Source organism: Neoarius graeffei, chromosome 13 (genome assembly GCF_027579695.1).
Source record: "Neoarius graeffei isolate fNeoGra1 chromosome 13, fNeoGra1.pri, whole genome shotgun sequence".
Classification (NCBI taxonomy): Eukaryota; Metazoa; Chordata; class Actinopteri; order Siluriformes; family Ariidae; genus Neoarius; species Neoarius graeffei.
Genome location: NC_083581.1, coordinates 36,856,564 through 36,869,341, shown reverse-complemented (window position 1 = coordinate 36,869,341; position 12,778 = coordinate 36,856,564). Strand labels below are relative to the sequence as shown.

Genomic DNA, 12,778 nt, shown 5'->3' with positions numbered 1-12,778 from the left:
GTGGTGCGCGCAGAGCGTCTGCGAAGGGGGGGCTTCGCAGACGCCATCTGCGAGGACTGGGCTGTCAGCATAAATTGGCCCTAACAATCCGAGTTAAAAGTTATAACCTAACTTTTCTGATCCTGTTTTGAACCCATTTTTAAAAAAGGAGTGATAACAGGAACCAACATGTTTCAAAGACATTCCACAACATTAAATGCTCCTATAACTGGATAAAAAAAAAAAAAGTATGCTGGGTCATTTAAATCAAGAACAAAAGCTTCACACATAAAAATACACAGGTGTCGAGTGACTTCCAAGTAAAACCTGTGAAACACAATTGAGGCCTGAGTCAGCCCGACTGCAGGAAGTGAGCAATGAACAAAAAGTGAGCAAATGACTTTTGCCAGTACATTTCTAGCCTTGTGAAACTTCTAGTGATGAAACTTCAGGTTCAGTTCCAGAACACACACAAAAACCACCCCTCATCAGGTCTGAACACAAGAAAGGCGTCCCACAAGCTCAAAGTTTCTACTTACCATTTTGCTGGAGACGGCAGCACTGTAAGCCAGGCTGAGGGTGCGAACCGATGACCCCATGGCTGGGAGAAGGTTCTGGATCATTCCATTCAGCAACTTCTTTTCTTTGCGCACAGCACTGATAGCCAGTGAGTCCTCACATGATTCCTCTGCACATGACACACAATCAGAGCAACATAAGCACTTCTGTTCTGATCTCAGCAGACCTGTTTCAGAAGAGGAAAACGAGAAGTCACCAGATTCATCTATATCTGCGTCCTCGTCCCACTCCTGATAGGCTCGTCCTTCCTCCTGCAGGTTCCGAACCCAGTCTTCATCAGGATCCTGGTCTGGCTCTCCTGGGGGACCACGGTAATAATCACCTGGGGGGAAACAAAATCACACTCCTATAGCTCCACAGGCAAGAATGTGTTCTACAGACTGAAGTGACCCTCAGTCTGCACTCACAATAACGATGGAAAATAATCATCTGTCTTACTACCATGCATCAGTTCATTAGGTCACCAAATCCTATTTCAACAATTCGTTTCTCCTCCGATTCTCATCCATCATGTCTAGCTGTGATTCCTCACAAGAGTGCTCCGAGAGCACAATACCCTCCCACTGGCAACTCGGCCATAACTCTGGTGAAATGCGACCAAATTGAACGAAATTGCAATATGCGCATTACTGACATATGACAAAGAATCCTGTCAAGTTTCATGAAATTCTTCCAAATATTGTGAGAGGAGTTGATTTCAGAAGGCGAGTACCCTTCCCGGGACGGACGGTCGTACGTCGCCATGACATAATCCCCCTTCAGGCCATTTGGCCAGCGGGGGATAAAAATTGTGAGGGAAGTTGATTTCAGAAAGCAAGCACACCTTGATGAAATTGCCAAAGTACAAGTTTGTTAATAATCAAGGGCATAACTCTGGGAAAATTTGCCCAAATTAAACCAAATTTCAATCTGCATATAACTGTCATATAACAAAGCCTTTTGCCAAGTTTGGTGAAATTCCTCCACAAATTGTGAGAGGAGTTGATTTCAGAAAAACGTACACCCTCATGAAACTGTCAAAGTGCAAGTTATTTAATCAACGGTCAAAACTCTGGTCAAATTTTCACAAGAAAAATTAAATCGTAGTATGCGTATTACCGTCATACAACACGGCCTTTTGCCAAGCTTCGAGAAATTCGTCTAAAAACCGTGAGAGGAGTTGATGTCAGAAAGCAAGCACACCTTCATGAGATTGTGAAAGTACAAGGCTGTTAATCAAGGGCCGCAACTGCAACAAAATAACTATGCGTACTACTGACATACGGTACAACAAGGCCTTTTGCCAAGTCTTGTAAAATTCCTCCAAAAATTATGAGAGGAGTTGATTTCAGAAGGAAAACACACATCAAATTGTCAAAGAATAATTTTGTTAATCAAGGGCTGTAACTCTGGCAAAATGTAACCCAATTTAACGAAATTATAATATGCGTATTACCGACATATAACAAAGAATCCTGACAAGTTTCGTGAAATTCCTCCAAAAAAAAAAAATTGAGAGCGGAGTTGATTTCAGAAGGCGAGTACCCTTCCCAGGATGGACGAACAGAAATCGCTACGACATAATCCCCCTCTCCCCCGGGCCTTTCAACCAATAGGGGGTTTTAAAAAAATTAATTTGTATAAAAAAATAAATAAAAATGTTCTTACACAACCCCTCCAGTGCAAGAGATTATCAAAATATCATTCTCAAAGATAACAAGAACGATAAGTGAATGCGATTTTTATTTTTTTTAAAAACAGGAAACTCCATCACACACACACACAAAAAAAAAAAAATCAATATTATTCATTAAGCACACTGGAGACAAATGAATGGACAGTAATCAGGCTGATTTATACCGAGCAATTTTATATGATCATCTCAGTTCAACAAGTCTACAAAAACATGCACTTCTTATATCTAAGATTAGAGAAGGGGGGAAAAAAAAAAAAGAAAAAACACAACTCCTTTGCAGAAACCCATCAGAGGTTCATTTTCAGCAGCTGGCTTTAGCTGTACGTCTCAGTGGTGCAATCTGCAGAGTCATCCCAGCACAGCAACCACAGCCTTTTCAGAGTGACACGGATTTCCTGTTTGCCTATCAAACTCCTAAAGCAAACAATTACCCTGATAAAGGTGGGGATAAACCTCCAGCGTACCCCTTATTGTCATCTTATGGTTAAGTCTAAGCAAAATGAAAATCATCTTATTGTAGGAAAACAAAAATCAGCTTTAACTCCGCTACTTGGCCATGTCTTTTTCCAGCTTTGAGGACAATACAGAAGATGCTGCTGCTGCTCACTGAAACGTGCCTCATGTGAAAAACTTGCATTTGTACTCAAAGTTTACGTTCAGCTTTATATTAACGCACTCGTTCTAACACATTTTTATGGAAACGGCTCAGACGCAGGAAATTGTACGGTGGACGCGTCACAGGATCTAAGCTGAATAATAAACGGATTAAAAGAAAAAGCGGTGCTATTTAACAAAGAAAAAAAAAGTATAATCGTTGATATGATGACATCATCTGTGAGAGGTCTGTTTAACATTTAGGGGCGGAGTCTCCAGTGGCAGTGCTTTATAACTGCCAGAAGGAAAACTGTAACATGGGAATCTTCAGGACAGAGGATTGACAGCGGTTTCTCTAACAGGACACATTGTGTTTTTGTCTCATCAACTTCAAGAAAGAGATAAAGAGAGGGAATAACGAGAGAACGACTGGTTACAGCGACTATAATGCAAGTGATATCAGGAACTACCGAGATTTATCCATGTTCCACATCAAATATCACACTATATATTCATTCATTATGAATTTAAAAAAAAAAAAAAAAAAAAGGAAAAAAAAAGTGTTAGTCTTTAATAAACTTTATAAAATAAAAAAAAATAATAAAAATGCATCCAGTGATGCTGTGATACAGATTTCATCTCAGCTGGACAAAATCCATAGCAGTTTAAAAAAAAAAGGGGGGGGGGGGGGGGTTTTGCAGAAAATACAAAATGGAGATAATTAATATCATGGGCATCAATTAAACCTCTTTGGCATGAGCCAAAGTGCTTGTGAGGTGTACACCAAAACTGCTGCGCCGGCACTCGTGACTGCTCCTCTGCCAAATTTCATAAAAAGCATTCAATACCGAATAATAAAAGGCAAAACCGGTGTCTCACCTCTGGCCCAGCGGACTGGATACAGGTGTCTCCACAGCGAGCCCGTTTTAACCACCTCTGCCCAGGTATGGCACACCTGGCTGCAGCGGCACAGGTCCTCTGGGCCCAGGTAACGAAACAGCCGCACCATGACCTCCTGAGGCAGCACCGAGATGTGAGTGCTGGCACGACCGTCACATTCTGCAGGATGGAAATAAAAAGACAAACCTGCAGCAATTGTTTTAAGACTGCAGAGGATAAACAGCTCTGTACACACTGTCGATGTGGTCATGTTGTTTCAGGGTTGCAGAAAATCCTACCGCGAAAACACCACAGCCTGAATTACAGATATTTTTGTTGGGCATGGCGATCATTGTTTGAGAGTTCAGTGTTCCAATAAAAGTGCTTAAAGGAACAGTCCACCGTACTTCCATAATGAAATATGCTCTTATCTGAATTGAGACGAGCTGCTCTGTACCTCTCCGAGCTTTGCGCGACCTCCCAGTCAGACGCAGTCAGACGCGCTGTCACTCCTGTTAGCAATGTAGCTAGGCTCAGTATGGCCAATGGTATTTTTTGGGGCTGTAGTTAGATGCGACCAAACTCTTCCGCGTTTTTCCTGTTTACATAGGTTTATATGACCAGTGACATGAAACAAAGTTCAGTTAAAAAAATTGAAACGTGGCAATTTTCTATGCTATGGAAAGTCCGCACTATAATGACAGGCGTACTAACACCTTCTGCGCGCTTCGGCAGCGCATTGATATCTGAGCTCCGTATCAATGCGCTGCCGAAGCACGCAGAAGGTGTTAGTACGCCTGTCATTATAGTGCGGACTTTCCATAGCATAGAAAATCGCTACGTTTCAATTTGTGTAACTGAACTTGTTTCATATCACTGGTCATATAAACCTATGTAAACAGGAAAAACGCGGAAGAGTTTGGTCGCATCTAACTACAGCCCCAAAAAATACCATTGGCCATGCTGAGCCTAGCTACATTGCTAACAGGAGTGACAGCGCGTCTGACTGACTGGGAGGTCGTGCAAAGCTCGGAGAGGTACGGAGCAGCTCGTCTCAATTCAGATAAGAGCATATTTCATTATGGAAGTACGGTGGACTGTTCCTTTAAGCAAATAAGCTGATCGGTGTCTCGCACAGTCTAAAAAGCATTTAAAAAAAAAAAAATCAGCAAGCTGCAGTTCAAACAAGCCTGTAATTTTACTCAGGAACCGCTGTTTGAGTTACATAGTGTCGTCTTTTTTTTTTTTTTCTTTTAAAGAAAGACGATGCCTCTGGGTGCAAATACACAGTCACTAACATTTTCTAAAAATCCCAACTTGGTCATTTTCCCCCCAATTACCACCATCACATCATAAACTAGTGAAGGCTTGTATTTGCTTTGCCCGAGACACATGCAGCCACAAAATGCTGCGTCACAGGGCGTTTATCCTCTTCCACATACACGAGCTCATGACTGGCTAGTGGAGAGAGCAACGCCATTGTGCTCTCTTGGACTCCCAGCCTGCGGCATCATTGGGATTCGACTCATGATCTCTCAAGGATATTGCAAATTGTTGTGCAGCTTGGGATTCTGGATTCTTTTCTGGTTCCATGCAGTTAAAGTTCCACCATCACAACACATGGTTACACAGATTGCACTGATTTGGAGCGGTGATACAAAATAGACACCTGCCTGCCAATCGAACATAACTTCAACACGTATGAAATCCTACAAATATATTCCAAACCTGACAGAGGGACCAAGATCAGGACTGTTGTGAAAAAAAATATCCAGACCATACCAAGCAGGGATCTCTACAATAATGGATCCATCAAAGTCTTGCTTCTCGAGACGAAGTGCTGGTCCCAAGCTTGGATAAATTGGGGAGGGAGGCTTCAGGAAGAGCGTCTGGTGTAAAACCTATGCCAAATCAAATATGTGGATCATGATGATCAACTGTGGCGACCCCCAACAGGAGCAGCCAAAAGATGACGGTCTTGCTTCTCAAACTTTCTATAGCCAGAATACATTCCATAGACACCCTCAGAATGGATTTCGCTCATTTATAAATATTTAAATAATAATTTTTGAAGCTTTCTATTAGTGAACTTCCCACTGATGCGTTTCATCAGTTCTGCATTGACTTGGTACACAGACCCTGAAATGCAATAACTTCACCAATGTGGGCTGTGATTCCCACCACAACATATTTTAAAACACCACACACACCTCCAGGCTGTACTTCTCAGACCCTAATTTGAGAAACACTGCAAAATATTTGTTGGTTGTAATGTAAATGGATTTAAACACAATCTTTACAGGTTACATAACTAACGTCATGCCCATGTTTCACCCTGTGCTACTCTGTTCCTCCGAGAGCATCCCTCACCATCCTCGGTCTTCTCATGGTCGGAGTATTTGAAGGCCTTGTGCAGCTCCTCGGCCTGACTCCACAGGTTCAAGCCCTTCAGCACCTCGGCGGCTGTGTCCCATTGCTGCTGGCTGCAGTGCTGTGCGATCACCTGTCTCTTTATGGCCTTCAGCTCCTCATAGGTGAAGTACTCCATCAGCATGGGCTGGAACACCTGAGACCGATACAACAGCATTACAAAGCAAGTACAAGGCGTTCCTTAAACCAGTGTGGTCAGGTATACAGTAGTGGTGCGATTGTGTGCTGCACTATATAAATGTCATGTTTCTTCTACTCAAGGCCACTATTAACATCCTCCATGACTCAGAGAAGCTGTACGGACAAAACGTTAACCCGTACTGAAGATCTGCAGCCGTCTCAAATTCTTACCATTCATTCATCATTAACTATGTTAATTTTCTATTCATTCTTAAGAAATGTATTCTTAATTTTCTATAATGTGTCTAAAGCAAGAGCTTGTACAACAGATACCCCACATAACCAGATTAACAAGAGCGCTCTGAGAGAACGATATCCCCCGCTGGCAACTCGGCCATAACTCTGGTAAAATGAGACCGAATTGAACAAAATTGGAATATGTGTATTACCGACATATGACAAAGAATCCTGTCAAGTTTTGTGAAATTCCTCCAAATATTGTGAGAGGAGATGATTTCAAAAGGTGAGTACCCTTTCCTGGGACGGACATCATCCCCCTTCGGGCCTTTTGGCCAGCGGGGGATAAAAATTGTGAGGGAAGTTGATTTCAGAAAGCAAGCACACCTTGATGAAATTGCCAAAGTGCAAGTTTGTTAATAATCAAGGGCATAACTCTGGGAAAATCTGCCCAAATTAAACCAAATTTCAATATGCGCATAACTGTCATATAACAAAGCCTTTTGCCAAGTTTGGTGAAATTCCTCCACAAATTGTGAGAGGAGTTGATTTCAGAAGAACGTACACCCTCATGAAATTGTCAAAAAGTGCAAGTTATTTAATCAAGGGTCAAAACTCTGTGATTTAATTTCGTTTTTGAAAATTTTACCAATCTGTGTATTACCGTCATACAACATGGCCTTTTGCCAAGCTTCAAGAAATTCATCCAAAAACTGAGAGGAGTTGATATCAGAAGGAAAACACACCTTCATGAAATTGTGAAAGTACAAGGCTGATTCTACCATAACAGAGGCCAGTTAAGTCCCATCTCCTTAAATTGCTGAATTGATTATTTTGATCATTCTATTAAGTTTTTCTAGTAGCATTTGGGGTCTTGGACATTCACAGTAAATTTTAGGACAGTAGTCCTGGTAACTAATTAATAAAAGCCTGACATGACAGACATGCTAAACGACAATAGAAACACATCGGTTTCTATCATCAAAACCTGACAAACTAACGTCTACCATCATATTCTGACAGACACTCTAGATGACAATAGCAACAAAACTGTCTTACATTATTAATCTGACAAATTTAGTCATAATATTAAATACCTCATCACTAGAACCAAATAATAAAATAAAATATTGAAATAAAAAAGATAAAATTTATTTTCAAAATTGAAATATCAACAATAATTGTCAGAACAGTGACGATAGACACGACTGTGTCACTTTCGCGGGGAAATAACACATTGAAATGGCCTGTCGGCTGAAAGGGTCGCAAGTGGCTCTGATTTATCTCAACTTACGATAGTTTTCCTCCAGAAAAATTTTAATATGAACGCACAAATATATTCTCAATGTTTCTATCGTCAAAAATTTCTGTCGTCAGGATAGCTGACTGAAAATCTTACCTTGATTTATTTGATGAAATCTAGCTGTCAGAACTCCAAGTCTTGCCCGGAAGTAAATGTCTGCCGTCACAAAAATCATGCGCAGTAGAATTTCCTCTTTGCGTCAGTCAACATGTGCGTGGTGAGGGCTTGAATTTTGCTATCGTCAGGTGCATTAGACTGACAGACTGACGATAGCATTTTTTAAAAATAACTGTGGGCTTCTCTCGTGAACGAAATAGTTTTTTCGCTGTTAATCTATTTCAACTCTATCTGTTGACACCCAAAAATGATAAAGCCTGCTTCCATACGATAACTACCAAAGATCCATAATGGCCGAGTCTATCGTCAGGTCATCTGACAGAAATTCACTGACGATAGCAACAGGGATAATGAAAGTGACTTTTAAAATGGGAGTTGTGTCTGTCAGATATGTCAAAGAAATAGAACTTTATTCTTTAAAAATCTTTTATTGATATACTCAGTGTATTTTTAAATGACGTGCTGTTTTAGAAGACCAAATACCATATTTTCAATCTTGAAAATATTACCTCACTGAAAAAAGGACAAGAAAAATTTCTTATTTTGTGGGCAAGTGGTTAATGGATCCAGTTACGGTAGAATCTGCCACAAGGCCGTTAATCAAGGGCCACAACTCTAGTAAAATGTGACCGAATTGAACAAAATGTGTACTACCGACATACGGTACAACAAGGCCTTTTGCCAAGTTTTGTGAAATTCCTCCACAAATTGTGAGAGGAGATGATTTCAGAAGGTGAGTACCCTTCCTGGGACAGACGGACATCACCATGACATAATCCCCCTTTGGGCGTTTCAACCAGCGAGGGATAAAAATTGTTTAATAGTTGATATGGTGAAGTTTTCTATGAAGAGATGCTCATTAAGCATTTACGAAAAGGAGTCTTCAGTATCAGCGCTTTGTAACAGCCATAAGTAAGGCTGTAACTTAAAGGAACAGTCCACCGTACTTCCATAATGAAATATGCTCTTATCTGAATTGAGACGAGCTGCTCCGTACCTCTCCGAGCTTTGCGCGACCTCCCAGTCAGTCAGACGCAGTCAGACGCGCTGTCACTCCTGTTAGCAATGTAGCTAGGCTCAGTACGGCCAATGGTATTTTTTGGGGCTGTAGTTAGATGCGACCAAACTCTTCTGCGTTTTTCCTGTTTACATAGGTTTATATGACCAGTGATATGAAACAAGTTCAGTTACACAAATTGAAACGTAGCGATTTTCTATGCTATGGAAAGTGCGCACTATAATGACAGGCGTACTAACACCTTCTGCGCGCTTCGGCAGCGCATTGATATGGAGCTCAGATATCAATGCGCTGCCGAAGCGCGCGGAAGGTGTTAGTACGCCTGTCATTATAGTGCGGACTTTCCATAGAATAGAAAATCGCTACGTTTCAATTTGTGTAACTGAACTTGTTTCATATCACTGGTCATATAAACCTATGTAAACAGGAAAAACACGGAAGAGTTTGGTCGCATCTAACTACAGCCCCAAAAAATACCATTGGCCATGCTGAGCCTAGCTACATTGCTAACAGGAGTGACAGCGCGTCTGACTGACTGGGAGGTCGCGCAAAGCTCGGAGAGGTACGGAGCAGCTCGTCTCAATTCAGATAAGAGCATATTTCATTATGGAAGTACGGTGGACTGTTCCTTTAAACGTCATAGGCAACGGCTGGAGGTGAAACGTAGAATATCAACTTTATTGTCTAGAAGAATGACCCAAAAAGCGAATTCAATCTTCTTAGTGTCTAATTTGCACCCTAAAATTGAATACAACAGGGACGGTCGTAATGACGTCATTTAAGCCAAACAGACTGGGAGCAGTCCCGTGTTTACTTGTGAACCGAGCACATGTGTACGGACTTTGGTTGTGTAAAATGTCTGAAAGCGATAGTGATTTTGAAGTAGCAACTCTCCAAATTGAATATCGAGAGGTGAAACCATACATGTATGAACCTCTGGCCGTTGCGAAGCAATCGGTGAATGTGGCTCACTGGTTTGACCGTACGGCCTCGGAATTGGACAGCGACTCGGCCGACTCTGATCACGGTGACCCTGGACCTCAACAAGACTCGCGCCCAAACGATTTATCCTGGTAGTTATGATAAATTCTTACTTTCGTCGTAATACTAAATAAGAGCCCTTTTGAAGAATATTTAAACCGCCCTCCCTAGTGGATACAGGTAACGATTACTGGACAGTGCACCAGTAGGCCACATTAGCCTGCCATCTAAGTGAGGAAATATCCCTTTTTCTCATTTCCACAATGATTGTACAGGATCCCTCAGGATTCTTGTCAATTGCAAGCAAAAGTAAAAATGTTTACCTCCAATCTTCTCCTTTTTGTTTGAGCGTTGCTGCTCTGTTTCTTCTTTGACTACTTGATTTTGTTTCATGCGCACAATCCACTCGCTCTGCTTTTTCGGAAAAAGCCAACCCGCTCGCTCTGCCTCTTCTTTTTTGGAAAAAGCCAATCCTTTTTTTCCACCTCTTCCGGAAAAAGCCAATCCACTCTCTCTGCTTCTTCTCCTCTCTCGGAAAAAGGTAAAAACTTCTTCCTGAACCGGTCCCGTTGTTACAGTTCACTACGCAACAATAAGGCATGGTTTCTCTTTGGAAATTCCCGAACGCATGTCTGCACTCAAGCCGAACAGCAATATAAGCAAACGGAAGTGGACTCAACTCAAGCGGTTTGTTTGTTGTCTTAAATGACGTCACGCGCCGAGTGGTCACGAAAATAACTGAACAGAAATTCGTCACGATCCGCACCAACTTATTTTAATTATTACTTAACAATACTTCTTGGGACCAGAAGAAAATTAGAGGGTTTAACATTTAAAGTGTCAAATGTGCATAAAATTAAAACTGTTGCCTATGAGCTTTAAGTTTTTTTTGTTTGGTCACAGGACATTCACCATGACACGAGAGAGGAACAGGAACCCACTTTTTTTTGTGGACGAATCAACATTAAATGTAACTATAAATTGATAAACTGTACTATTCAATGTTCTTTAACACATAAGGACTTGCTAATATTGGCAAATTACTGTGCTATAAAAGGAATAAAAAAACACCGAGACTCCACTTCAAGTTCAGGCAGCATCACAGGACCCCGTTCCTGATTCTTTTCCTACAACAGCACAACCCGAGTGTTTTATTCCTTTTATTCCATAAATGACAGCTAAAGTCAATAAAATAAAGACATTGTTTAGTTATCTAATACAGAGAGGGACTGTTCATGCAGGATATGTAACATTCAGATGTTTACCCTACCTCCTCTTCCTCCTTCATGTGAGGAAGGAAGTCCTGGGTGAAAGCCTCGAGACGCTCTTTCAGCTGCCGTGCATAGTTCAGCTGTTCACATTCGCTCTGTTGAATAAAACATAAGCAGAAACATGAACACGCTTCGTACTGCACCAATATGTACGTACACACCCGCCTAAACGTGCCAACCCTAAACAGTTAAACGGAACACACCTGCAATCGCCAGGCAGGTGTGTTGAGCTCCTTCATTTTTGTTTTCCTAAATCTACATCCCACTTAATAACAGCTTCCTGTGAGATCATACTGGAGGTCATGCTGCTTAAGTTTCAATGCTGCAATTAGAAGCTTTTATAAGCCAAGCCGCTGTTAGCATCTGCCCACCTTTTTCGGTTTCCTGATTCAGAGCTCCTCTAATCTCACACCACAAACACACTAATGCAGGGTGTGTTTTTAGAAATGTTGAGAAGAAAGAAAGAAAGAAAAAAAAAAAAAGGAGTAAGCACGTGCCAATTCCTCATTTTCAGACCACAATAACTGGCTATTCCTTTATCGAGTCATATAATACTACTAGTGTATGATCAACTAAAAAATAAACAAGATACTTACTGAAGTCTCTCAGCAAAACAAAGCATCGCAAAGTGTTATCAATTTCACTAATCTATACTGCATCATTTCCTGTTTCGAGCTACAACTGGTTCCAAGTCCTTCCTCAGACCACATGGCACCGATGTCAGTTTCAGTAGCCCTCGGCCTCTTACTTATTACATAGCTAGGGTTACAGTGGGGGACTGGTTCTCTGGTAACCATGAGTGTTGGACTCCTGATTCACAGCCACATTGCAGCACCTCACCAGATGGCAGGAGGTACCATTTTCATGATGGCTGCCTGACCGCGAGTAGAACTCACGATCTCCTGGTTGAGATGCGGACACGCTAACCACTAGGCCAGCTTGTGGTTACAATTGGTTAGTTCTGACTCAAAAAGGGACAGTTAGGACACTTGGGAAATTTTTCATATTTGTTTTTCTGTGCTTGTACAGTAATCACTAGAAAAATAACTAAATACTAGTGCTGTCAAAGTTAACGCAGTAATAACGCGTTAACGCGATCTCAATTTAACGCGATTAAAAAAAAAAATAGTGCCGTTAACGCAAATTCTAATTTGGCCCTGCGAGTCACCCGTAGTTCCTGTTGAGGCTTGTCGCGCGCTGCTTCAATAAGAGTATGTGTGAGTGATGGAGAAAGGCATAGACATATAAACATCCTCGCCGCCATATTGGACGGGGCAAAGTGGAGATTCTTCAGCCGTCTCTGGTATAGCGTCTAGACAGTAGCCGAGAATAAAGATGCCTCATTCATGTGCTGCGTTTAACTGTACCAACAGGTTTACCGTCCAAACGAGATCACATGGGATTACCTTTCACAGGTGAGACTGGAAAAATACTTTTCAATACTGTTCCTTCAGTCTTCAGGTTCCCAGCTCATCTCCACCGGGTAGGTGTAGAGTTATAAGCAGTGAGAATTAGAGAATACAGTGCCACACTATGATGAACGTTTTTGAACGTTTTTATTTTTGTTATCTGTTTTTCTTCTTTTATGGCAAATA

General features: G+C 41.4%; 1 protein-coding gene across 1 annotated transcript in view; it reads right to left on the bottom strand.

Annotated features, from left to right (window-relative positions):
- fbxl5 (F-box and leucine-rich repeat protein 5) overlaps positions 1-12,778 on the bottom strand; it is a 79,387-nt gene that overhangs the window by 44,876 nt on the left and 21,733 nt on the right. Inside the window, exons 3-7 of the mRNA XM_060937661.1 lie at positions 11,183-11,278; positions 6,077-6,272; positions 3,707-3,886; positions 755-880; positions 519-667 (exon numbers count right to left, since the gene is read on the bottom strand). Coding sequence (XP_060793644.1) covers positions 519-667; positions 755-880; positions 3,707-3,886; positions 6,077-6,272; positions 11,183-11,278 — 747 coding nt within the window. The remainder of the gene's footprint in view (positions 1-518; positions 668-754; positions 881-3,706; positions 3,887-6,076; positions 6,273-11,182; positions 11,279-12,778) is intronic.